The 27,338-nt window shown below is 48.2% G+C and overlaps 1 protein-coding gene across 1 annotated transcript; it reads left to right on the forward strand.

The window, feature by feature from the left end:
- Positions 1-5,472: 5,472 nt before the first annotated feature.
- Positions 5,473-26,441, forward strand: CEP41 (centrosomal protein 41). The gene is made up of 11 exons (XM_077807918.1): positions 5,473-5,505; positions 6,318-6,381; positions 10,156-10,203; positions 15,584-15,645; positions 16,787-16,856; positions 17,869-18,013; positions 19,328-19,494; positions 19,966-20,033; positions 22,110-22,224; positions 23,523-23,738; positions 25,452-26,441. The coding sequence occupies exons 1-11, from the start codon at positions 5,473-5,475 to the stop codon at positions 25,595-25,597; spliced, it is 1,134 nt and encodes a 377-aa protein (XP_077664044.1). The 3' UTR covers positions 25,598-26,441.
- Positions 26,442-27,338: the final 897 nt, after the last annotated feature.

A 27,338-nucleotide genomic window follows, 5' to 3' on the forward strand; every position in this document is an offset into this window, starting at 1 on the left:
TCCTGGAAGCGGCGGCATGACCCATGTCCTAGGCTCGGGGCAGCCAGGCGGCTCCGTGCGCTGTCCCTGCCTGCAGGCACCACCACCACAGCTCCTATTGGCTGTGGTCCCTGGCCAATGCAAGCTGCAGAGATCCCCGGCTGCCCCTACATCTAGGAGCCAGACATGCCAATCCCTTCCGAGAGCTGCACGGGGCCAGGGCAGGTAGGGAGCCTGCCTTAGCCCTGCTGCACCACTGACCAGACTTTTCACCTATTAAAATCTCCCGGGTTGCTTTCAATAGCAACTGGGAGATTGAGGCCGATTCCGGGAGACTCCTGGCCAATCCAGGAGGGTTGGCAACCCTAAACATAAGCAAAGAGATCCCCATGCTGCTTGGCCTGGGTTAGCCCTAAAAGACATTCAGTGGACAGATTACAGCATCTGTATCACTTTTTGGAACCACAGACTAACTCATTTGTGCATGTATGTTGCCTCCTTTAACCTGTAAATAAGTCTCTCATCTCTTCTTGGTTAATAAATCCTTAGTTAGTTTACTATAGGATTGGCTATGAGCATTGTGTTTGGTGTGAGATCTAAGGTACAAGTTGATCTGGGGTAAGTGACTGATTTCTTGGGACTCGGAGCAACCTGAATATTTTGGGATTTTTGGTGTATAGCAACCAGCTATCACTAAGTCACGCTTGCCTGGGTGGCAAGGCAGACTGGAGAGCACCAAGGGGACAGTCTGTGACTCCATGGTAAAACTGCTACAGTGATCCAGGAATTCACATTTGTTACTGGGTCGGTGAAACCTAATTATAGAACATGCCACCGGCGTGGGGTACGTGCCCTGCTCTTCGATAGTCTGCCGTGAAGTTGGCTCTCACGGGCATGAACCATGCCAGACCATGACACACCCATGACAAAAACTGACTGTGCCAATGGGTGTTCCACAGGCAGAGCTGCGGCAGAATGAAGTTCTTAGTTTTTAAAGCTCTTTGCAGTGAAAGGTGCTGCATAGATGTAGGGATTTTTATTCTTAAAGCATAGTATCCTCTGACTCGACAGCACAGGGGAGACTGTGAGAAGCCAGTATGGTGAAGCAGTGCAGTCTAGTGGTTGGTACAGAGGCTAGGGACTCCTGGGTTCCAGTCTCATTCGCTCACTGACTCACTCTGTGCCCCCAGGCAAAACATGCCACCACTTCATGCCTCAGTTTCCCCATATGTAAAACGGCATCTAGACATGATGATACGATGGTGCTGAGCACTAAAGAAAACCCTTAAGATAGATAGATACTTCACAAAGGGTTTGGGTGGCTGAATGAAACTTTGTAAGGCAGTTTGAAATCCTCACATAATGAGTGCTATATCAGTGCAAAGTATTGTTAGCTGGGATTTTTAGGAAGAAACTCCAGTCAAAGATAAATAATTTGGTAAGAAAAGGAAATCAGTGAAGGGGAAACAGTCTGTTTGGCCTGGCAGTGCTGAATGGAAAATCAAGAACTGAAAACTTTCCAGCATTCCAATCTGCCAAGTTGCACTTATTTTGCATTCATTTCAATGAAGGGCCAGAAGCAAGTGTGGGGTCCTTCAAGTCTGGAATGGTTTGATGGCCATCGTGCCAAATCTGTCCTCTATATTTTAAAGCTTTTTAATGTGTTTTTTAAGTTAAATCTTTACTAAGATCGTTGTGCAAGTGGAGAATCTGCAGGGGACCTGAATTTTTAAACCATCTCCCTAGAGTAGTTTAAGATGTTGCCCTTACTGTATAGAATGCCTTTCGTCTGAGGATCTCAAAGCACTTTTCAAACATCAGAGTCTGGTCCAAAGCCCATGAAGTCAGGGGGAGTGTTTCCCGTTTGAATTAGGCCCACAGTGAATTCATGCTTACAGATTCCTTCTGAAGTGTGTAAGTATCATTAGCCTCAGTTTGCAGCTGACACAGACCGGCCAACATACTGAAAAGCGACCGCTGATTTTGGGTGCCAAATTTGAGACAGGTGGGCCCTGATTTTCACAGGTGCTGAGCTCTCCTACTTTGCATTGACTTCATTTGGAGTTGTGGGTGCTGAGCACCTCTGAGAGTCAGGCCCAGATTGGACACCTACAAACAGTCCTGTTTGACAAGAATTATACTCCGGCCGTGACAGAGCCAGGGAGGAAACTAGACTCCTGATTTCCAGTCTTTTCTTCTGCCAGGAAGAAGGATTTTGCTATGTGCTGCCAATGAGATATTTAACATCTCAGTCAGACTTTCAAATCTCTGCCCACCTCCTTTTCCAATGAATAATCCAGGGGAACAGGCATGAAATTACACTGCATCAAGGACTTGGTTGGAATTGCCAGGACCCAACAGAGGTGAATGATTCTTAGGGGAAGTCAGCAAAGCGAGCTCGTTTGCACAACTTTTTGTTCCCCGTTGTTTCTCCCAGGGAGGTTGTTGGGTTTCTAGATAAGGGGAAGCCTGTGCAATGTTATAGCAATAGAATTACCCTTCCCAAGAACTGGACTGGCTCAAATATATGGCTCTGTAGGTGATATATGAAGTGTGTTTACTTCCTCAGTAGAATTTTTCTTTCCCACTTTCTCATTTTTAACAGCCTGTTTTTCTTTAATTTTCTAACCCCCCCATTTTCTATATATATTTCCACTGGATTTGTTTTCTCTCCCTTCCCCTCTTTCTTCAGTCTCTCCTAGGCAGAATGTGAACACAAAAGTGCTCACGCAGCCCTTCCTGCCCTGCCATGTCCCCGGGGGACTGGAATTGGGGCAAACAGATTTGTCCCTCCCAGTAGATTATACACAGGCTTTGGTTGTCTGGGCTGGACCTGTGGGGGAGAGTGCGGATGGAGGGTATGGCAGTGCAGGATGTAGCCTTAGTAGTTTAATTGATGGGTGCAGAGTTGGTTTCTAGTGGGTGATCTGCAGGCAGCTAAATTTTGACTGCAGGAGATTATGGGGTGCAAGTAGGGGTGTTGGAGGGAGCACCCATTTGAGTTGGGTGTGCCTGGGTTTGCAATGGGTGGAGCTGCCAGGAGCAGTTGAAGGAAAGGAAGGGAGAGTTGAGTTTACAAGTATCAGGGAAATGCAGGAGATGGGGCCAGCTGGGCCTGCAATGGGATGAACCTGCAGGGAGCAGTCACAAGGGATCACTTGGATGAGTTAGCTTTGAAAGGGAAAGAGATGGAGGTGCTGCAGGGAGTAGCCAAAGGAGATGGAGGGAGGCTTGCCGTTGAAATGAGGGGTAGCTGCTGGGTGCAGCCGTATAGTATTAGTGGGCGATGTAGATTTGCAAATGTGGGGGACACAGGGAGCAGCTCCCACAGTGTTAACAGGGGAGGGAGGTTGCAATGGGGGGAGCGGCAGGGGCAGCCCTCAGGAGGGGAGTTTTCAATGGGCGGAGCGGCAGGGGATGGTCCCGAGTGAGGAGGGGTGTTTGCAGTGGGGGGAGCGGCAGGGGACAGCCCCGGGGAAGGGGGTTGCCATGTGGGGAACAGCAGAGGGCAGCCCAGGGGACAGGGGTTTGCAATGAGGGGAGCGGCCCCAGGGAAAGGGGGGTTTACTATGGGGGGAGTGGCAAGGGGCAGCTCCAGGGAGGCGGGTTTGCAATCGGGGGAGCAGCAGGGAGGGAGGGTTGCAGTGGAGGGAGAGACAGGGAACAGCCCTGGGAAGGGGGTTTGGCAGTGGGGGGGAGTGGCAGGGGGCAGTGCCAGGGAGCAGTGCCAAGGAGGGGGGGTGCAGTGGGGGGAGCGGCAGGGAGCAGCCGTGGGGGGAGTTGGAATGGGGGGAGCAGCAGGGGACAGCCCCGAGGAAGGGGGTTTGCAATGGAGGGGGCAGCCCTGGGGAGGGCGGGTTGCGGGGGGGGGGGGGCGCAGCAGAGGACGGCCCCAGAGAGGGGGGGTCTACTGTGGGGGGAACGGCAAGGGGCAGCCCTGGGGAGGCAGGTTTGCAATCAGGGCAGCAGCACCGGGGAAGGGGGTTTGCATGTGGGGAGTGGCAGTGGACAGCTCCCGAGAGGGGGGGCTGCAGTGGGGGGAGCGGCAGGGAGGGGGCAGTCCCATGGAAGGGGGTTTGTAGTGTGGGGAGTGTCAGGGGCCAGTGCCGAGGGGGGAGGGTTGCAGTAGGGGGAGCAGCAGGGAGAGGACAGTCCCGGGAAAGGGGGGTTGCAATGGAGGGAGAGGCAGGGGGCAGCCCCAGGGCGGGGCGGGGGTTGCAATGGAGGGAGCGGCAGGGGGCAGCCCCGGGGAAGAGGGGGGGCTTGCAATGGAGGGAGCGGCAGGGGGAAGCCCGGGGAAGGGGGTGGTTGCAATGGAGGGAGCTGCAGGGGGCAGCCCCGGGGGGGGGTTGCAATGGAGGGAGCGGCAGGGGGCAGCCCCGGGGGGGGGGGTTGCAATGGAGGGAGCGGAAGGGGGCAGCCCGGGGAAGGGGGGGGTTGCAATGGAGGGAGCGGCAGGGGGCAGCTCCAGGGCTGGGGGGGGTTGCAATGGAGGGAGCGGCAGGGGGCAGCCCCGGGGCTGGGGGGGGGGTTGCAATGGAGGGAGCGGCAGGGGGCAGCCCCGGGGCTGGGGGGGGGGTTGCAATGGAGGGAGCGGCAGGGGGCAGCCCCGGGGCTGGGGGGGGAGTTGCAATGGAGGGAGCGGCAGGGGGCAGCCCCGGGGCTGGGGGGGGTTGCAATGGAGGGAGCGGCAGGGGGCAGCCCCGGGGCTGGGGGGGGGGGGGTTGCAATGGAGGGAGCGGCAGGGGGCAGCCCCGGGGCGGGGGGGGGGTTGCAATGGAGGGAGCGGCAGGGGGCAGCCCCGGGGCTGGGGGGGGGTTGCAATGGAGGGAGCGGCAGGGGGCAGCCCCGGGGCTGGGGGGGGGGGTTGCAATGGAGGGAGCGGCAGGGGGCAGCCCCGGGGCTGGGGGGGGGGTTGCAATGGAGGGAGCGGCAGGGGGCAGCCCCGGGGCTGGGGGGGGTTGCAATGGAGGGAGCGGCAGGGGGCAGCCCCGGGGCTGGGGGGGGGTTGCAATGGAGGGAGCGGCAGGGGGCAGCCCAGGGGCTGGGGGGGGGGAGTTGCAATGGAGGGAGCGGCAGGGGGCAGCCCTGGGGGAGGGGTTGCAGGGGGGGCCGCAGGGAGGACGAGCCGGGGGCCGGGGCCAGCCACACGAGCTGGGCGCGAGCCGCTGGTGGAGGGGGCGGGGTCCCCAGAGCGCAGGGCGCCCTCGGCGGTTCTGCTGCGGCGCGAGACAGCCGCCAGTCCCGGGCGCGCGCCGGCCCCGCCGCACAATGCGGCCGGCGGCAGCGGCGTCCCGCGTTGCCAGGTTACCATTGATCGCTGTCCGCGCGTGCCGGGCCCCACCTCCCGCTCCGCGAGCAAGGGAACGCGTGATTGGTTCGCGGCCCGGCGGCCGGCCAATGGGCGGGCGGGTTGTTGGGGGGGGCTCGCTCCAGGCGGAGGGGGCGGTGCTGGGGGGGCTGGTGTCACCGCTCAGCTGCCAGTTTGAAAAAATGTCGGGAAGGAGGCGCATCGGGGACCCGGAGGTGAGAGAGCGGAGCGCGGGGGCCGCGTCTGGGACCGGACCGGACATCCCTGGGAGGGGGCTGGTCTGGCCCCGATCCTGAGGGGAGTGAGAAACGAATCCCATGGGGCGGGGGCCGCGCTGGATGATCCCGGGGGGGGTGAGAAATAAATTCGTGGGAGGCCGGGAACAAACCCTGAGACCTTGGCTCTGGTCCTGGGATTGGTGCTGGATGATCCGGGGGTGGGGGTGGGAAATGAAGCCCCTGGGAGGGGGAGCTCAGGGCAAGGGGGCTGAGGCTGGATGATCCCGGGAGAGGGGCTAGAGGTGGAAGCAGATTCAGGCAGGAATCCCACGGGTCCCTGGAGGAGCTGGGAGAGGTTTCTGTGGGGAGGAAGGTGAACATTGCCAGCAGACGGGGCGGGGGGGAGCGTTGGAGGGAGAATCCCCTGGGGGACCCTGTGCTGCGGCCTCTTTGTATGGGTGAGGGGGAGAAATTATACTGTGGGGGGATCATGAAATGGAAGTTGAGAGCTTAAAGGGTTTTCCTTCTTTTACCCCAGAGCAAGGGGCCTTGAGGTGTTTCACCATCAAACAAGCTTGCTGACTGAGGTACTGAGGCCATTTAAAATGAGTTCAGGCTTTCTCTGGCTATAGTTATCTGTAAGGGATGTGGTGGCCCAGCTCTGTGTCCCCCCGTACACATTTTTTTCTACAGCTGTTTAGGGCCCTTCCAGAGAGACTGGTTGAAGCAGTCTCACTAAAGGGCTGCAGCACCTGCAGCCAATACATGGCAACATAGTCAAGGCCTGTCTTTTTTCCACCCCTAAACAGTGTTTGACCAAAAGAATTCCACAGAATCCTAAATATCAACACATAAAATCTCGCCTTGACACAGGTAAGTGAAAATATCACCTTGTGTAAGAATCAGCTAATCGGATGTCATATTATACCCAAGTACGTTATGTTACACCTCTAACTGCCTGTGTTCAGCCAGCTATTTAAAATTTGCACTGAAATAACTTCAAATTTCTGGTCATAATTGGAGCCTTTCAACTGACTGTTGATGTCAGACCCTTGATGTAACAGTGCTCGGTAAAATTCATGGCCCTGACTTTTCTAGTGTATCCTTTTTATAGATGCTATTGTTTTACCCATGATTTGAAATTACAGCTAGTATTTTAATGGCCCCTGTTAGATTTCCCCCTTGCATTTCCCCATCCTTTTCCTTGCTAACACAGAATTATATTTTGTGCATTTCATGTGACTTGTCTGATGATTTTTAAATGTCTTAAGTAATGATGCTTCCACCACTTTCCCTTGTAAATTATGCCACCAGTTAATAGGTGCCTGTTAACTTTTTTCCTGATTATACAACCTAAACTTTTGCTCCTTCATTTTCATTCCACTGCAGCTATTTATGCCCCGTTGGACCATCCTAAGTTATTTTCTTGCCTTGTTTTTTCACGATTTGAATACTTGTAGATATATCATGTTACCCTCTCCACTATCTTAGCTGTCATTTAATAGCCAGGGTCTACCTATTGTGTGATGGGTTCTTTACAACTCTTGAGTTGTAGTCTTAACGCTAGTGTACATATGTGGTCTAGTTCAAACAGGCTTTATTTTGGGGAAGTTCTGTGTATGGCATGTGTTAGCAGTTGCAGGTCAGACTAGATGACAGTCGTCCCTTCTAAAGTAAATACACAACTGGGGGAGCGGGAGAAGGTGGGATGAGTTCCCATGTGACTGACTATAGAAGTTATGATCATATATAATCTTTAGCTGTCATGAAATGATCCATCCCCTGTCATCCAGTCCCAGCAACTGGCATTCAGAGGCCTAGGGACACCCAGAACATGGGGTTGCATCCTTGACCATCTTGGCTAATAGCCATTGATGGAACTATCCTCCTTCTCTGGATTCTTAAGAATCTAATCTTGGTCCTTTTATCTTTTCCCATTATGAAATGTCATTGGATGCTGATTCTAGGGCAGATACTCCCGAATGCATCTCCCTCAAATGAGTATAATATGCTAGGAATTATTAAAGCATCACAATGTAAGAAACAAAACAAAAGGCAGGTAAAGAATTAACTAAATGCTAGGCTAAGGGGATGGGTCTTCAATATCTCCAGATTCTCCTCTGTTAAAAGGACCCAGATTTCACACAGTCATTTCTTGACCACACAATATTTCCAGTTAACAAATGTGTCAAAGACTGAACTCTTTGACTTGTATGAGTGCCCTTTTCATCTACCTTTTCAGCCCATCTCAGACCTTGTCTTGGGAGCAAATCTAAAAATCTAACCTCATTTCCCAATTCTTTTCCTCCACCACCTCATCTCTATTGTCTCAAATCCCACATCAGAACTTTCAGGATACTTCCAGAATTAGTTTTCTTCTTGAGCCTGTTTTTACCTAAATCCCTATTTGTATCTTAATTGTTTTCTTATCTTAACTGTTGCAAATGCTCTGTTAATAGTCTTCCTTTCACTCCTCTAAGGGATCTAGAATGCAGAAGCCAAGTTAACACTGGAAACAGGACTATATTGCTTAACCTTCAGCGTCCCCCTGTCCATCTCAGGATATGTCTACACTAGAAATGCTAAGCGCTGCTGTAGCACTGTAGTATAGATGCTCTCTACAGCAAAGGAAGGAGTTCTTCTGTCACTGTAGTAAACCCACCTCTCTGAGAGGCAGTTGCTAGGTTGATGGAAGAATTCTTCCATTGACCTAGCAATTCCTCCTCCATGGCTTTGGTTGGCTTAATTACATTGCACAAGGCATGAAATTTTTCACAGGCCTGAGCAATGTAGTTAAGTCAACCTAACTTTGTAGTGTAGACCAGTCCCCAGGTTATGGCTCTGTCTAAGCTATAGATGCCACCGTGGCACAGCTATGGCACTGCAGCTGTGCTGCTGTAGCACTGTAGTGTAGACACTTTTGCTATGGCGACAGCAATGGTTTTCCGTTGCTGTAGTTAATCCACCCCCGCAAGAGGCAGTTGCTGTCTTCCATTGACCAAGTGGTGTCTACGCTCAGGCTTAACTATGTCTCTTGGGGGGGTGTGGTGTGTGAATTTTTCACACCCCAAGCAATGTACATGGTTCGACCTACTTTTCAGGTGGAGACCAGACCTTTGAATGAAATTAAAAAATATTCTCCTGGTAGAGATCAGACTTGCTCCATCTGACATAGTATAAACTGTGACTGTATCCGAGGGGCTCCAGACACTTAAGATATTTATTATAAACTATGTAGGTTATGGTAGTGCTTAACACACCTTGAATACTGAACAAACACATAGAAAGACAGAGTTCCTGCCATAGGCGCTGACTTCAGCTCCTGCCGGTGGGTGCTCGACCCTCTTCTGCCCCCGGCCCTGCACCGACCCCACCCCTTCCATGAGGCCCTGCCCCACTCCCATTCTAACCCCTTCCCCAAAGTCCCCGCCCCAGCTCCACCCCCTCCTTGCCCCATTCCAACTCCTTCCCCAAATCCCGGCCCCGCCTCCTCCCTGAATGCGCCACGTTCCCGCTCCTTCCCCCCCACCAGAGAGGCCAAACAGCGGCCAAATGGAGGCGGGGGAGGAGGTGGGGTGGGAAGGGAGGGGAGCTTGGCTGCCGGTGGGTGTAGAGCACCCACTAATTTTTCTCTGTGGGTGCTCCAGACCCAGAACACCCATGGTGTCAGCGCCTATGGTTCTTGCCCAAGAAACCATAGAATCTAAATTGAGACATGAAACATCTAAACTTCAGTCCCTCTGTGAGGTAGGGGTAAGTAGCGCTGGGGAAAATTCTGATTCATTAATTGGTGTAAATGAAGAGTAACTCTGGAAGTCAAGGAAGTTACTTTGCATTTACACTGGGGTAACGGAGCAGAATCTTTCACAGTAATACTTACCCCTATGTCACAGAGTAATGAGAAAGAAAACGACTTAGAAGTAGTGGTCAGAGCCAGGAGTAGAACCCCAAAGTTGTGACTCCCAGTCCCCTCCTCGAATCACATTGTAGATGTCCCAGATAACATCCTTTGTAACGATCACATCTCCATTCTGCAAAGCATTGCCAAAACCACGTGTGCTTTTAATTGGCTGGGGAATTCTGGGTGGAACCAGTAGTCTGCACACAAGCCCTCTCGGCACTTATAAGCGTGCTGCTGTTTTGGTTGGCAGACTGTGGATGCCTTTGTATCACTTTACTGCAAATTCTTCTAATAAATTAAGTGGAATGCTCGCTGGCTTACTGCATAGCAATTAAACACATCCTTTAAAAATAAGGTTGTGCGAAACAATTTGAGTTCCTGTGAGCCACTGAGCCTCCCAAAGACCACCTCCTCCCAAGTATTTACAGGCTTGGACCTACTGAGCACTGCCCATTCCGTGGATGCTTGCCTGCGTCAGTTCAGCCTGTTTTCTGTCTGACCTGGCTGTTCAGCTAGACCCCTCACCATGAGAGATCTTTATTAAGAGGAGAAACTCCTTCCTGTTCCTTTTTGGTATTGGGTGGACTCATCATGGTAAAGGGGGAGCTGGTGCAAGCATTGCTTCTCCCAGAGTTGCTAGGCTGCTAGAATCCAGTCTTCTCCCTTTATAAGCGTTTAAGCATTCATGTTATGAAAACTCTTATTATAAAAACAATCTGTTACAAAGTGCTTGTTTTCTGTTGTAGGAAACAGCCTGACCAAATACATTGAGAAATTGGAAGAGATCAAGAGAAGTGAGTAACGTATGCGGAGTGGAGGTTAACTCAAGGGATTTGTTGAAAGGTGCACAGTGAATCCTGACCCCTTCATTGTGAGTGGTGTAATCTGCTCTTGGGACCTGTGCCCAAATCCCATTAACTACAAATAGGTGCTGTAAGCATTCAGAGGGTGTGGTGCAGAGATAGTGTACCAAAATCTCTTTTGGATATCTACCCTGTTTCTGCATCTAGCACCTTTAATTTCCCAATGTGATTACCAAAAGCCTTTACAGTTAGGCTTTTAAATAAAGCACCAGAGCAGAGAGTTCTGGGAGCTAATCCAGAAACAGTCAGATGCCTGGTGCACATTGCATTACGGAGGACAAATGCGGATAGATTGTGGGAGGGAGGGACCAAGTACAAAGAATTCTGCAGATGGAAAAGACAAGTTCAGGATTGGCTTGGTGATGAGGGACCTTAGTAGTCTAGTACTGTTCCTGTGGTGCTGTAGACAACGATCTACGTTTATTCCTAAAGCCACCCTGGCCAGGCTTAGAAGGACATGTGTTATTTATGCCCAAACTCCTGTTTTTAGGTTGTATGTTGGCTTGTGCTCGCTTCTCCCAAAGCGACAACCTTGGAAATTGTCTTTTCTTCTTCTTCCTCAAACCATAATAATTCCTTCTCTCTTCTTCCTCTCCTGCCCTTGCTCTTCTGGATTATCTGTACACCACGGCCACTAGAAGGTGACCTTACACACACTTGGACAGGTCTGCCAACCTGCGGCTCCGGAGCCACATGCGGCTCTTCAGAGGTTAATGTGCGGCTCCTTACCTAGGCACTGATTCCAGGGCTGGAGCTATAGATGTTAACTTTCCAATGTGCTGGGGGCTCACTGCTCAACCCCCTGCTCTGCCCCAAGCCCTGCCCCCACTCCACCCCTTCCCCCAAGGCCCCTGCCCCTTCCCCTGAGCCTGCCATGCCCTTGCTCCTCCCCCCCATAGCCTCCTGCGCACGTGAAACAGCTGATTGCAGTGGCCGGGGGTGGGGGAGGGCGCTGATTGTTGGGGGCTGCTGGCAGCCAGGAGGCGCTGGGGGCTGGGGAGCTGATGAGGGGCTGCTGACGTATTACTGTGGCTCTTTGGCAATGTACATTGGTAAATTCTGGCTCCTTCTCTGGCTGGCCACCCCTGTTCTATCCAGTAAAGGCAATTTTAGGTTTGATAGACAAACTGTTCCACAGGAGTGGTAGGAGGTAATTGTATTAACCATAGTGAACCTAAGCCGATTGTAAATGGCATAACTAAAATACCTCCCTCTACAGGAGCTATCTGTAATCTCTTTAGAGTTAAATGGCTTTTGTTTCTGCTTCAGCTGGTTGTGTGCTTGAACTTGAGGCCTTGATTCTGATATAGTTAGACTTTTAACAGGACACTTTGTTAAAAAGTAAATGAGCCGTGTTCATCCCTGTGTAAACCCACTGAAGTCAGTGGCGTTATTATGAGGTGAATTTGCCCCAGCATATCTTAACTCTGTAGATTTTGAAGCTGATGAAACCCTAACTACTCCTCACCACTTAGTGTCTGTCTGTTGCATTTCACTTAGTTTGGCCAGTGAAACTAGGCTAGTCACTGTCACTTTCTATTTCTAGTCAGTTTTGCTTTCTTGTTCTCAATCTCCAGCACTGCTATAAATGCATGGGAAGGCAGGAAAATTATTTAAATCCAAATAATCCTGCTTTTATTGAGAGGTGAAGAAAAAAGTCACAAAACACTAAGGTCATTAGGATTTTGTATGCCCATTTTCAGGGTTTTTTAAAACTATTTTATGCTGTCCCTTTAACATTATAAAGTTCAAATTACAAGGGAGATCACATATCTGAATTACAAAAGTGTTGGTTGCTGATTTGGTAAAAAAATGTTCTTTCACTTTTTGCTCCCTCTTCTTTGTTTTTAGTTGTGAGTCTCTTGGTAAAACGAAAAGGAAAATTATCTTGTTTCACGCTATCCTTTGTTGATCAATTGACTAAGATTTCAGTATGTACAAAGCAGTGGCAGTCCAATGGTATCTGTACCACAAATCTTGTTGTGTTGCTGTCTTCAGTTTTAACTCTGCTGTGAATCTAATTTCCTTTTGTGCTGAAGGCGTCTTGTTTAAATCCCAGTTCTAGAGTACAGTAGAGGTTTTCTCATCACATTTCTGCTGAATGGACACCTTGTGTTCCTGGGAAATTTAGAAACTTTTTCCCCCTTGATTTCTCATGGATAGATGACACCAGTTGGACACAACATCAGATGCCTAGAACAGTCAATTCTCTGTCTCTTGTGTAACTTGAGAGAGTCAGACTCAATACTGTCAACCTGCTGGAAAATCAAAACTGATAAGATAGCTGAAACTCTGATTTTAGTCCTTTGAAGCAGAGACTTGAGAGAAGCTGCTGCAAGATCTGATCCGTTCTTAAATATATATTGCTTCGCTCATTGCTGAAGCCCAGGGAAACAAGGCTTTGTAAATATTCAGCAGGACAGTTACAGTTTAATACCAGATCCTTGATTCATAATGTCAGAAAATCGAAATGGATCTTCCGAGTCAGAGCCAGGTAAGTAATGTTGATATTGCAATCAGAAGCAGCATTTTCCTGCGCTTTCTGCTGTTCAGTGCAAGTCCCCAACAAAATATTTGTTATGATTTGCTCCATTTCAGATACAGATTTGGTAAAAGTGATAGTCCTCTGAGCTCATATGAACTGCTAGGTGGTAGAACGAAGTCGTAAAGATTTGTGACAGCTTCTTTTTTTGTAAATAAACTTGGTTTGAAGAAGATTAAACACCATCCAGTAGTTGCAATATGTAATTACTGTATTAGTCATTACGATACAAAAAATAAGGATCCGTTGACTTTTATACATAAGTCTTCAAAACCTTTTTCTTAAACTATAATTGGGCTTTATCTTCACTTCTTTCATCCAGACAACTGAACTGAGGGAGGGATCATCTCTGAGCCATGGCTGGGGATCTCAGCCTTGGGATACAAATTACATTGACTTCAGGGGTTTTGAGTTTTGTTGCATCAGGCAAGAGAAGCAAAAGCTGTTCAGAAGAAAGATGTTTCCATTAGTTATGAGTCATGTTGGTGTTCAGGACACTGGCTAATAAGAATGGAGGTGTAGGAGGTGGCTTAATGGTCTAAGCATAAGGCTTGAAACATCTAGTCTTGCTGGAACCACAAGGGTCACCCCAGTCTTTCATATGTCCAAGGTAGCTCATTTCACAGGATTTATCTTATGTGAAGATTTTTCATATGAAACTTTATAACCAAGGTTTTGAAGGCATGTTAATGGATCCCATGGTCACCTTTGTAAGAGGGTTTCAAGGTTTTACACCTGTATTTTTTTTTTTCTGCTCTACTTTGGCACAGACCAGTATGGGGCACTTAGGACCTAGTAATTACTCTCCATGTTTCAACAGATCTCGTGTAGGGCAGGATGCTGAATTTGTGGACTCTTCCTGCTCTAGGGTAGTGGAAATGGCTCTGCCAAATCTCCCCCAGGAAGTGTGTGTTTGAGAGTAAGCAAATAGCGAGGATAGAGAATGTTTCAAATTGTGTATGCAAAAGCTGGTGGGGATGCTCTTGGGGTCTGTTTTATGTGACTGTCAGGCTGAAAGGTGCCCTGGAGATTGAAGGGCAATTGTAGGCACTGGCAATGCAAGACTTCTCCCCACTCCCACTCCATATGTAGCCAGGACCTATGGATTGTGAGGGGAGTTCAGTCTCCCTGGCCCACAGTCTCCATAGTCTTCTCAACCGAGAGGATGTCAGCAAGAGAGCTGACTAGTACTAATTCTGTTGGTGATCTTGTGGTGTCTGCTGGGATCTGGATTGAGACTCAGCAAATTCCTTTACATAAACCATGGAATAGGCAACAGATGGTAGCAATTTCAAGTCCCTAGCAGCCTGGATTTGATAAAGGGTCTGCATTCCATTATCAGTCCCCCGCTGGAGTGAGATTTCTGGGACATGTTCTTAAAATTATTAACTTCCTTCTGACGGTGATTCCCTGACCTGTGACTTCAGTGGGGAAGAAGTAAAGGAATGGAGGAATGATTGGCCCTATTTTGGTTTTCTTAAAGGGCTACAGCCCATAGAGTGTGGATGAGGGAAAGAAACATGGGTTTTGAGTGTTTAAAAAGTTGTGTGCATAATAATCTTTTGTAACAGTTGCAGACCCTAGAGACGGTAAAGCCTTATTAGGACATCTGGTGCATCCCCCCTGCCAGTGCACGGTTGTTCCTTACTGGACAGTCTCCAGTGTTCTGTCCTATCTAGTTTTAAATGCCCCAAGGAAGGAGGTTTCTACAGCTTCGCTTGGGAGACTTTCACATCCTAACAGATTCACATCAAGAAGTTCTTCCTGATATTCATCTTACATTTTCCTTTCTTACCTTTTACCCCATTACTCCTCTTGTATCACACTAAAGAATTTCTCTCCTCCTTTCTATGGAGGCTTCTCTGTTCACTGTTATATTGCCCCTCTTAGTCATCTCTTAGGCAGATGATCTATATTTAGCTCTGTTAATCTTTCTTCATAAGTCAATCCTTCTGATCACTTTTGTGGCTATTAGAGAGCTTGCCTGGTCCTTACATACAATTAGTCCGATATCCTTCTGGTAACAAGGGTTCCAACCCTGAATGCGGTATCCCCGTCAGAACTGTGTAATGTTCACTTGTCTGTACTCTAGTGTCTTGTGAGAATCGCACTCTTCTGTAGATTGTCATACTGTCATAACCAGTGGGGTCCCAGATTTGACTTTTATTGAAAATAAAGTAGGAAAACTTGAAGGATTTTCACCAATCAATTATAGTATGCAAATTATGACTTGTACACAGCAATTTCTTAAACTTAGACCCATCCCCTACCTCAGAATACTTGTCATCTAACTCTGCTATAAACAACGCATGGGATAAAAATTTAGGTCGTAGGGACATTGTCTGTGGCTCAAGAGGCTTTGCAGCAGCAATGAGTTTGAACCGAACAGCAGGGGAGATTAGCTCACCGAAGGTAAGGGGGGCTTGTGGGGAAGGAGTCTGACTGGTGCAGTGTCCTTTCTTCTCAGACCTCCCATAAGAATGCTGAATTTGTGAACTCCTCCTGCGCTGGAGTAGTGGAAATAGCTCAACCAAACGTCCCTCAATAAATGTGTATTTAGAGTAAGTAGGACAGGATCTGTCCGAGGTGTAAATTCTTTTGGACCTTCAGGTTTGTTCTGACCTTCCCATCAGTTACAGCAGCCTGTATCACCCAGAAATTCTGGCCTCTTTATAGGTTCGGTTGTGTGCTAATGGCTCTCGCTCATTCTCATCATTTTGATGCTGTGAATGGATGTGGGAAAATACATACTCTTTCTTTCTGTTAAAGATTACAGATACAAAAAAGATGAGCTATTCAAGAGGCTGAAAGTGACTACTTTTGCCCAACTGGTACGTATGGCTATTTTCCAGCTGGCTTCTGAACATTGCCTGCTTGTGATGAGGTTCTTGTTAGCCCCACTCTTATATTGTGACTAATGTTATTTTTGTTGCACTTGAAGCTTTTTCTGGAGGACAGGCTGTTGCCATTGTTCCCCTGTACACACTTGTTTTTTATATCAAGTAAATCACTTAGGCCATAACTTTTAGAGGTGCTGAGCACCCTTCGCTGCAACTGAAGTCAATGGAAACTCTGAGCTGTCAGCACTTATATGGAGCTTCCGAATTAGTGAATGCTTTAGAACACTCAGTTCTGTCCATCTGTAAAATGAGTTTGTAATAATAATGCACCCTTTGTAAGGTGCTTAGAGATTGCCTAATGAATGGGGCTGTAAGTGGTTTAAACAAAGTAAATGTAGTGCCCAGTTGAAATCATAACTCTAAAAGACTGGAGGGTTGTTATGTTTAGAGGTTTTTGTGTGTTTCTTTGTGGAAAAATGCAACATACCAATGAAGTAAAATATTAAAGAATGAAACAAAGCATGATCAGAAAGTACAGAAGCCAGAGAACATGGGCCAAGGTAACTAGTAAAAACCTGAAAGGGAAGACTCCTTCCCCTCCCCTTCCTAAAGTAGAACATAAATTTGCTTTGGTAGAGGCCCCCTCCTTCAATCCTTATATAGGATTAGTTCCACTACCTTCAATAGGATTACATGTATGAGTGAGGCGTGTAGGGTTGGCCCCTAATTTATGAATGCATTATATTATATTAAATAAGGCTTCTTGCACGATTGCAGATTAATGCTACAAGTCTTTTTCGCTGAGTTAGTGAAGGCTCTGCAATGTGTAGATCACAACTTAGAGGTAACGTTCTATAAATGTCAGAACCCGCTATGATTTTCAAGGGATACATCAATGGACTATCTGGGGTCTCTTCATTCTGAAGCTGAGTGGCTTTTTGTTTTAATTAAGATGTGAGACCTCTGTGTGACGTGGGGGCATGGAATCACATTCGCAACCTTGGCCCAACAGAGAGGATGTCCTCACTCCCTGTGTTCTGATGCGCAGAATGCTCTGATTATTTGAAAAGCCAGTGCTGCTGCCCCTGCTCCAACAAGACACTTGTACCAGGTTTATTATTGTTTCCTACAGGTCATCCAAGTTGCTTCTCTATCTGATGAAACATTAGAAGTGCCAGCTGAGGAGATCCAAAAGCTGGAAGGTAATGATATTTATTGTAGGAATGAGGAGACGCGCTGAATTGCAGTATTTGAACTTGAGCTGTGTCCTCTGATTCTGGAGTTCAGTGTCTTAGAAAACATCATGCTTGCAAACTCACTTGACAACTTGCTGAATTTTGTCTAATTGGAGAGAAAAACAGTTTTAGTCTGCAGCTGTTTTGCTGTGTGCTATGAGCTAATTAAGCTAAGCAGGTTTGGATCTGGTCAGTTCTTGTATAGGAAACTTCCCACTATGGCACTCTTGGGAGTTGTGTTGCTGGCCCAGTACATGGCCCTTTTATTACTGAAGCAGGTATTGCTTTTTGGATACTAATTAGAACTGAGGTCCTGAGCCATTAATGATCACATGGCCACTTTTAGAAAGATTGGGGTGCTGGCCCTACTATTGTGATCATAATTCTCTGGTACAGAATGTGTTTGCCTGATTTTCCTGCTAGTTTCTATTGGATATGTGCTTCTTTACACACTTCCTTTCAAGCTTCTTTTTAAAACAAAAAACAAAGAAAACCCCAGAGCATCCCCCTAACCCCCTGTTCTCCTGTCTAGTGTTGCAGGTTGCCATAGGGGGCAGCATTTCAGTAGTGGGAGAAGGATCCTTATATCTAGTAGGAATGGGCCTGACTTACAAAATCAAGGTCTAGATGCAAAATTCTCCCAGTGTTCTGAGATGTCTGGCTCCTGGTTTTGTTTTGGCCCATTACAGAGATGAAGTACTAATGGTGAAATTTAGGTACATGTCCAATCTTCCCCCAAGTTAAGCCATGATGAGATCTGGGGTTTGGTTCAGGACCAGTGCTTAGACTTTTTTTTTTTTAATGACTCTTTGGGATCCTTTGAGAGAGCATGGTGTCTTAAATGTAAGAGATTAATAACAAACACCAAATCCTGCTACACACATGCTTCCAAGAATGGAATTTGGTCTTTGAGTTTACAAATATGTGAGTCATTCATGCACAAGCAACTTACTTTTCCATTACCTTTTTGCCCTTTTAGATGGTGATACTGTTATTTCAGAGACTGATGCTGAGCTCACAGCTGGGACTAACGGGAAAGGAAGCCCTACCGAGAAGCCAGCCAGTCCAGTCCTGTTCATAAACAACACGGGAGCAGGGGAATCATATCGGTCTACTCTGCAAAGGTACCTGATACAATGCACAAAGAACGGCTTTCGTCTCCCACCTACTATATTCCTCCTATTTCTCCACCAGCTGTGGTACACTCCACCTGTCCCTTCCAAATGTCTCGTATAAGAAGTCTCAGTTTTTCTGGTACTGTAGATGGCTGCTTTCATGGACTTGTCATCAATTAACAGCTAATCCCAGTGAGATCTCAAGTGGCTCAGACACCATCTTTTGTCAGAATCATTTGTTTGCAAATAATTCATTGTTGCACTTCTAGTCATTGCAAAACATCCCCAGTAGCATGTTAGGTTTGGAGTTAGAAATCCTAACGCCACAGACTTGGGGTTGCAGTGGGAGGCAGAGCTTTTCAGGTTTGAATCCTAGCCTGGATGGTAGGGACTGGAAGCTGTTACCATCTGGCAGCTGTCAAGTGACCGACCTGAAATGAGATTGTGTGACTCAGTCCAAATCCTGCTGTTCAAGAATCTGCATTACGAACTGCCACCACCAAACTAAAACTAATGTGTCCTTGTTGATGGTCTTAATGGAAGTGCTAGTGATTGGATCATGGAAATTGAGCTCTCGTCTTTTCTAGATGTGGTCCCTTCCAGGTCTGAGGCATATTAGAAACAAGTAGGGGGGAATCTTGTACCACCACTACCCATAGTCTGTCTGGGTTAATGGAGGATTTGATCTCCAAGGCTGTCAGGCTGGTACCTTGTGTATCTTGGCTATCAATCAGCCTATCTTGAATAGGACCCAGTGGTATGATCACCATGTAGATCTTCACTCTTGAGCATCTCGCCTCCAGCTTGGTGATGGCATGTACAATCTGTGCAGCATGCTGCTTGCAGAGAATAGGCAAATAATTTACTGTGAATGAACTACCAAAATCTCCATTTTGGTAACCTACTGAAGTACTAGAACTTTTAACCACTCTCCCCTTAGCAAATGATGCAGCACACTCTTTCAGAAAACCTTCTCTGAAAGGGGCCTTGCTGTGTTTCAGAGGTACTGAGTACTCCCAGACCAGCCGCTGAGACTGTGGGAGTGCAGAACCGCTGAAAATAAATATCCTAGATTTTTAAGAAGTAATCGTAAGGAAAAATCTTAAAATCTGATCTCTAGCTGTTCACTTGACTCCTTAAGTTTATTAATGAATTTTGAAGAAAGGTGGCAATAGCCTTTTCAATAGTCTTGTGTGATAACTTGTTGTGTTAGGTTGTGAATGGATCAGAAAGAAACTGAAAAGTATCCTGATCTTAATACAGAGGAACAGAAGTGCTTACAGAAGGAGAACTTGCATCAAAATCTGCTCTTTCCTTTTGTAGTGTGATCAGTGGTGTAGGTGAACTAGACATAGGCAAAAACCTGCAGAAGAAACCTGATGCTAATGCTAAAGACACTAACGCTAAAGATCAGCCTTACCCTGACTGCCCGTTCCTGCTGCTTGACGTACGGGATCGAGATGCGTATGACCAATGTCATATTGTTGGAGGTAAGAGAGGGAATCACTGCAGGATTCTCTGAACCTTGATCAGTGTCAGCTGCTTGCATAATACGTTCAACACTTCTTGCCCCAAAGATGGGCCTCAATGAATGCAGCAGGATGACCCTGCAAAATGAAAATCGAGACAGCCTCAATGTCTGTGATTAGAAAGCAAAATAAACCAACATAAGCAGAAAAGTAAACTGGCGGGGTGGGGTGTGAGGCGGGATGAGGGATGGACTCCTTAGTTTGAGAGATCCCAAAGACATTGTCTCCACTATTTCTCCCAAGCAGCCACTCTTATAGCCTCTCCTCCTCCCTTCCCAAAGCACCTGGGCAGGAGAAGGGAGTAGCTGAGTTGAAATTAACCCTATCTTCGCTGCAAACCAGGCCTCTGTACTCTGACAGGTCCTAATCAGGTCACTCTAGGCTGTTTGGTAGGTGTTCATTCCCTAACCCCTTTTTCTCCTGTATCTGCAGCTTATTCCTACCCTATCGCAACGCTGTCTAGAACCATGAATCCTTATACGAATAGCATTCTGGAATACGTATCCTTTTTAAAGCGCGGGTGCGCTAGAGAGTCAATGTTTTGGCAAAGAAACTCCATGACTTCTGCATTGACTGAACACAGAGCCAACTCCTGCTCCCATTACGTTCAATGGGAGTTTATCTGGGACTTCAAGAGGGGGCATGACAGGGTCATCCCATGCTGACGGTGATTTACCTGATGTTAGGATTCTGTGTTACAGGTGTAAAATGCAGGTACTAAGCACCTGTCGTTTGCAAAGCCCATGGACTACAGTGGGAGCTGTGTGCATGCTGCAGCTCTCAGGATTAGACCATTTTGTGCTGATGTGTGGGCCAAGACGTGAACAGCTTGGATGGCTACCCGCTGCTGATGCTGAGGTGCCACACTCTTTGGCTGAGGCATTAAACGGTGCTCCATTTGCTTCCCCACAGCAGGGGTTAGCCTTTCTCTGGAGAGTTTAGGATTAAGTGGGCAATATCTCAAACTATTGACTTCCATGCCCACAGGGGGAAGGGATGGCTGTGTGTAGACCTCACTTCTTACTGCCAACTTCTGTGTTTCTACATTAACCAGCAGAAGGGTGGTGGCACAGGTCAGACGGGCAGAGAATTTTCCCTTTCCTCTGCAGGATGGGGTACGGGTCAGTTGCTAGGATCATCTGGGTATCTCTCACTAAATCAGTTCCCTGCCATTGCAGGGGCCTTGGGCACTGGTGCACCTCTGTCCCTCCTGTTTGCTGCCTGTGGCACACAATGGGTTAGTCTCCTGAAGGGTGTTATACTTTGGTCTAACTCTGGTGGTTGGTCTGAGTGTGGCCGAGGCTGGATGGCGTCAATGGCTGTGATATACAGGAGGTCAGACTGGGTGATCTGGTGGTCCCTTCTGGCCTTAAATTCTATGGGCTTGTTTACACTTGAAATGCTACAGTGTAGACACTACCTATGCCAACAGGAGGGGTTCTCCCATTGGCACAGGTAATACCGCCTCTTGGGGAGCTGGATCTGGGCTTCTGACAACCTAGCACTGTTTACACCAGGGGTTAGGTTGGCTTAACTACGTTGTCCAGGGGTGTGGATTTTTCATACCCCCTGAGTGGCATAACTTTTTAGTGTAGACCAGGCCTATGGCTCTAGGATTACTCTCAGGGCTTGAGTCCCAGCATGAGAAAGCGATTTTTGCCTTTCCTTGACTAAGAGTCCCATCCACTTGCAAAACTAGAATCAGTAGGGGTGGGGGAAGCTTTTGAGCTTGGTAATAGACAGGAGGTTGGGAGTTCAAGCCCAAACCTTTTGGCTGCTTTCAAATCATAGAAGATTAGGGTTGGAAGAGACCTCAATAGGTCATCTAGTCCCAATCCCCTGCTCAAAGCAGGACCAACCCCAACAAATCATCCCACCCAGGGCTTTGTCAGGCCGGGCCTTAAAAACCTCTAAGGATGGAGATTCCACCACCTCCCTAGGTAACCCATTCCAGTGCTTCACCACCCTCCTAATGAAATAGTGTTTCCTAAGATCCAGCCTGGACCTCTCCCACTACAACCTGAGACCATTACTCCTTGTTCTGTCATCTGCTACCACTAAGAACAGCCGAGCTCCGCCCTTTTTGGAACCCGCCCACCCCCCCTTCAGGTAGTTGAAGGCTGCTATCAAAACCCCCCTCATTCTTCTCTTCTGCAGACTAAATAAGCCTAGTTCCCTCAGCCTCTCCTTGTAAGTCATGTGCCCCAGCCCCCTAATAATTTTTGTTGCCCTCCATTGACTCTCTCCAATTTGTCCACATCCTTTCTGTAGTGGGGGCCCCAAACTGGACGCAATACTCCAGATGTGACTCACCAGTGCCGAATAGAGGGGAATAATCACTTCCCTCGATCTGCTGGCAACGCTCCTACTAATGCAGCCCAATATGCCATTAGCCTTCTTGGCAACAAGGGCACACTGCTGACTCATATCCAGCCTCTCGTCCACTGTAATCCCCAGGCTAATCATGTCAATTTGTCTCCGCCACTTATGTAGCATCAAGAAGATGACATCAGACATCCAATTCATGTTAAGTTTAATAAAAAATATACAGGATCTTTAACATCTCTGCCTATCAGAAAAATGCACATGGGAAGATTATCATCCTGTATGATGATGATGAGAGACTCGCCAGCCAGGCTGCCACTACCATGTGTGAGAGAGGCTTTGAGAACGTATTCATGTTATCTGGAGGTGAGGGGGATTTCCTTTTGCATCAGAAATGTGGGGACTTGGCTTAAAATTGAGAGCTGGGGGCGAGGCTTGCCCGAATTAAATGATGAGATATGTGGCTAGAGCGAAGTACACGGCTCTGCCTGTGTGTTCCAGTCCTGGCCAACAAAGCCATGGCTGTTCCAGTCTTGGGCCTCTCTTAGCCAGAGACTGCCATCAGTTTGGCTTGGCTTTGGCAAGTGTCTCCTAGGCTTTGTCTGCATTGAGGATTTTAAGGAATTCTTTCACCCGCTGGGAGTTCTAGACTGCCATGTTCGTACCCCTGTGACATCCAACCCTGCTCAGACCAGGTCAAGAGGATGTGGGAACTTTTCTTTCTTTTTTTTTTTTTTTTTTTTTTTAAAAGCTGATATCTGGTCTATACCAAATGCTTTTCTAGGGCTGGTGGAAGAATGCCCTGCACATACTGCTGCTCCTGCCATTGCTAGCACCACTGGAGAGGCACTTGTGCTAAAGTAACAGTGGGAATAATCTCTGATATCCTGGGCGTAAACAAGGGTTGGGGGGGATAATATATAGTCATGCAACTTGTTTTCACTTGCCCTAAAATAGGTCATTCTTTAACCCAAGTCACCAGTGGTGAAAGGCTGGTGTCAAATCCATCCCACCGCTGAGGGCCCACTTTGATTCCACGATTTATAGTGTCAGCACCATGAAAATAGCTTTTACCAAGAACAGCCTGAGACAGCTAGCCTCTGTGTGTTCTAAGCAAATTGAAAAAGCCCATCACTTCAGGACCTAGGAATCCTGGCAGAGGTTGGCTCTCCTAGCTTCATTAACATCCCTTATATCAGTACCCTCCTGAAGAGCGTGTATGATAAGATGCGGGGGGGTGGGGGCACTTAGACTTTTATTTCCTTTTCATGCTTTGCATCATACATATTTATTCCCTAAATATGCTGCAGTCTCCAAAGCCCTTTTGAAAACCTGCATCTTGTAGCTGCTTCATGAGACTTGCTGCTCCCAAGAGCAAACTCTAGGAGCTAATCCTGGAATGTGCTGAACCTCCAACTTCCACTGAAACCTGTGGCAGTCGAGGGAGCTCAGTACCTCTTGGAATATGACTCGAAATGCTCCAGCAGTTGAGAAGAGTGACCTCGATATAGGTGTCTCCTGAGCCTCACCTCATAGTTCCAGATTAGTGCTATCAGTAGCTCTCCTCCTGCCACTTCTGATCCGGAGATGAAAGTTAAGTTGAGTCTGACCCATCACGGCAAATAACTGGCCATCACTAACCATATGATCTGTATTGTCTCCAGGCCTGAAGGTCCTTGCACAGAAGGTCCCTGAAGGACTAGTCACTGGCTCATTCCCAACATCTTGCCAGTTGGCAACCTACACTGGATCTGCCCGGAAAAGGGCCACCCCAAGGGGGACACCCGCACGTGCTGAGAATAAATGGAGATTTGCCGCAGAAGATCTACAAAAGATAGAATACTACCTGGAAGAGGAGCAGATCCCCTCAGATACTGCCAGTAAGACTCCTTGACAAACAGTGGGACTGCCCTGAAGTCCTTATGCCTGCAAAACTCCCATAGACTTCCCCTGAGCTGGCTACAGCACCATTTTATACCAGCTCTCTGGGGAAAGGAAGTGCTTTTTCATACTGACCACGGATTGTAGGTTGGAACTTGTGCCATGCTGATCCCATTGTGGACAGGGGCTTTTCTTGTGTGTATTTATAGAGCACTAAAACACCCACTGAAGACAATGGAAGCTTTGCCTGAGTAAGGACTTCAGGATTTGTCCCATAGACTATTAAAAATAATCCAGGGGCCAGGGGATTGGCCAGCACATGCCACACCGCATAGTACCTGTGAGCCCTTATGACAATTTCCTGGTTTTCCCAGTTCATCCAGCCTTTCACTAAAACAGTGCTGTATCACTCCTCCAGCTGGTTGCTGCACTAGTGAAAGGTCTGTGTGGGTGTAGGTCCGTCACAGGGATGCTGGGGGCAGCGGATCAGCAGGGTGTATATCTTTCAGATTGCTGTCTGTGCTCTGCAAGGAGCATCCCCAGCCTGCTCCGGAGTGTCAGAGAGGATTAAACCTTCCGAACGGCAGACTGAGAGCAGTGATGAGGGGACACCGTGCAGGTTTTAGGGGCCCCAGAATGATGTGGGAGGGTTTTCTGGGGAAAGGTGATGAGCCGGGAACAGACTGTGTGGGTGGTAACAAGCATAGCCATGGCAGTCATGCCCCACCATCCGCCAGGTCCACCTCAGACCCTCTGTGCAGAACTGTTTTCATCCCTTCCCCCTCCCAAGTGCAGGTGTAACATTGACAGACTCCAGTCGGTGGTAGGCGGGATTGAACCTTGGACCTCTGGAGCCTAGTGCATGAGCCTCTACCACGAGCTAAAAGTGAACTGGCTGTTAGCTAATGCTGTAGAGCAGACTCATTAATCTCTCTCTAAGTGGTCTCTGTGCCACTAGATGGGACAGAACACCACACCCAGAAGGTGTGTGGGTTACACAGGCAGGCTGCCTCGCCTTAATGCTGGCATTGGGCAGTCTTGGGGCTGTAATGTGGTGTGATAGGTCCAGCTCTCTCAGTGCTGGGCCTGCATATTCCACACAGCCTGCCTCTCAGGGTATGTCTACACGGCAATTAAAAACCCGCAGCTGTCCTGTGCCAGCTGACTCGGGCTCTGGCTCGCAGGGCTGCTTAACTGCAGTGTAGAGGTTTGGGCTAGGAGCTCTCCCTCCCACTTCTCAGGGTCCTAGAGTCCGGGCTGTAGCTGAGCCTGAACATCTCCACTGCAGTTAAACAGCCCCGCGAGCCCAAGTCAGCTGGCGTTTAATTGCAGTGTAGACGTTCCCTCTGTGGCAAGTCACTGGATCTAGAGCGAAGTACACTGCTCTGCCTGTGTGTTCCAGACCTGGCCAACAAAGCCATGGCTATTCCAGTCTTGGGCCTCTCTTAGCCAGAGACTGCCATCAATTTGGCTTGGCTTTGGCAAGTGTCTCCTAGGCTTTGTCTGCATTGAGGAAGCGTGAAAGGTGTGTTTGGTACCTGGGCTGTATCTCTGCCTGTCTGGACACAGTTAAAAATGACAGGGCAGGTTGTATCTGTACCCCAGTCTCTCACATCAGCCCTGACCCGGCTATCGGCAAAGGAAAACAAAACCTTTCTGTCTGATTGTCTGTTCAGCACAAAATCACATGGGTTTCTGTTCTTCTTCCCCAGGCCGTCTTAGCCGTGCTTCCTCAGGCCGAGAGTCCAAGGCAACAGCTGTACGGAGCAGCCAGAACCTCCCCACCGCCAGCCCAGCTGGCTCCCTCGCCACCCGCTCCTTCAGCAGTAGCAGCCTCCAGAACAAGCCCTGGAAGTAAAGACTGTCTCTTTCTGTTGAATAAACGAATGTCCCGGTTCTGGGAACCCCTGATCAGTACATCCCGTTTGTCATTTTAGGAAGCTGCAAAAAGGAAAATTAAATCAATGATCTAACAACGGCAAGAGGGGTGGGGTGTGGCAGGCTGACATTTAGTAAAAGAAGTAAAGGTATCCCTTTCTAAGACTGATCTAAAGGGATAACGTTGTTTTGTGAAAATGAACTTTTCCCCGAAGTCTCTGACCCGCAGAAGTGGGTCCATGAAATTTCTAATTTTAAAAAATGCCAGTGGAATCTGTGTTCTTAGAAAATATTCCCCCTGGGGTCTGGGATCTTAGTAATGCAGCGTTGTGCTAGCACGTGAGAACCCGAAAGGTGGATAGACTAGCCACTGTCTGTAAACAAAAGTCTTGGTGTCGAGCTGAAATACAGAAATGGAGCAAACGAATAGCACAACTAGTGACAAGTGAGCAAGATACCAAAAACACCTTTTTTAACCATCCAAAGTGTTTGTAATAAGGGCATTCTTGTAAAGAATGTACAGAATGATGTTTCACCTGACAGTGGCCCTTTATCCACAGTATGTTTACAAAATATATTTGCATTTAAAATCTTTCCCCCCTCGTGTCCTGAGTACTCGGTCTCTGTTCTGTGTTCCATGCGGTGGGGTAGTGCTCTGGGTCCGAGTGAAGTGATATAACGATGTGTATCTTGTTTTGTGAATGATTTTAGAAGGTAACTTTGGGCATGGTGCTGAGATGGGCTGAGCAAAACTCCGACTGACTTTGCTCACAGCAGGTGCCGACTCATCCGGCTTCAGTCTCTCCTAGTGAATTTCTGCTTGCAGAGCCGGGTTGCTGGTGACTGGAGTAGTGAAGAGAACCCCAGAGTGACTCTGGAGGAATGTCCTGGTCCTTTGTGGTAATATTTTCCTCATGACATTGCAGTGCTGAGTGAACTGATCACACAGTGATCTGTCGTAAGGTCTCTGTCACAGCCCTGCAATGTCAAGCCTTCTTGTCGTTGTCTGGTGACTGCCAGCCGTTCTTCTCAACAGTGTTTTCTGCTCCCATCTTGGTGGCTGGGTGTGAGGGAGAAGAGGGTGTTCCTGGATGCTTGGAAGGATCCTGGCTTCTCCAGCCCATTTGGTCAGTGAGTTGCTTTCTGCTGAGTTGTGTGTTGGAGTGGTATGGGGTGCACTAGATGAACAAGGCTCATTCGCTCTACCTGAGACCAGACTCCCACCTGGCATGTGGGTCTCAGTAATGCACGCAGCTATTCTGAGCTGCAAGCTGAAGATCGCTGGTCTAGACAGTCTGAAGGGCAGATGTTAATGAGCCTGCTTTCCACGATGCATATGGATCACCTTAAAATAAGGTTAAGGGTCAGAACTCAAACTTGCTCTGCTGAGCTCCTCTGATGGAGCTTGTGGCAGCAGGGCTTGGTCACTAGAGTAGTGAGGGGCTCTGCGTCTTAACTGACTAGTGGAGGCGTGAAACTATTGCTGTCTATTGCATGACTGTCTCTCTGCAGCTGCTGTCATAATAACTTCTTGGCGTTAGCGGGGCTAGAAAAAACTGTCCCCCAGTTGTCACAATGACATTCCAGCAAGGCTCCCTGGTGGTGGGGGCTGCCCAGAATTTATGAGGCCATGAATCTGGTGACTTTCTGGGAGCCTGAGGATTTGAATATAATGTGTATCAAAGCTTAAAACGCCTCTTAATCAAACACAAAGGGTCCCA

The sequence above is a fragment of the Eretmochelys imbricata genome, chromosome 1 (genome assembly GCF_965152235.1).
Source record: "Eretmochelys imbricata isolate rEreImb1 chromosome 1, rEreImb1.hap1, whole genome shotgun sequence".
In the NCBI taxonomy this organism is placed as follows: domain Eukaryota; kingdom Metazoa; phylum Chordata; order Testudines; family Cheloniidae; genus Eretmochelys; species Eretmochelys imbricata.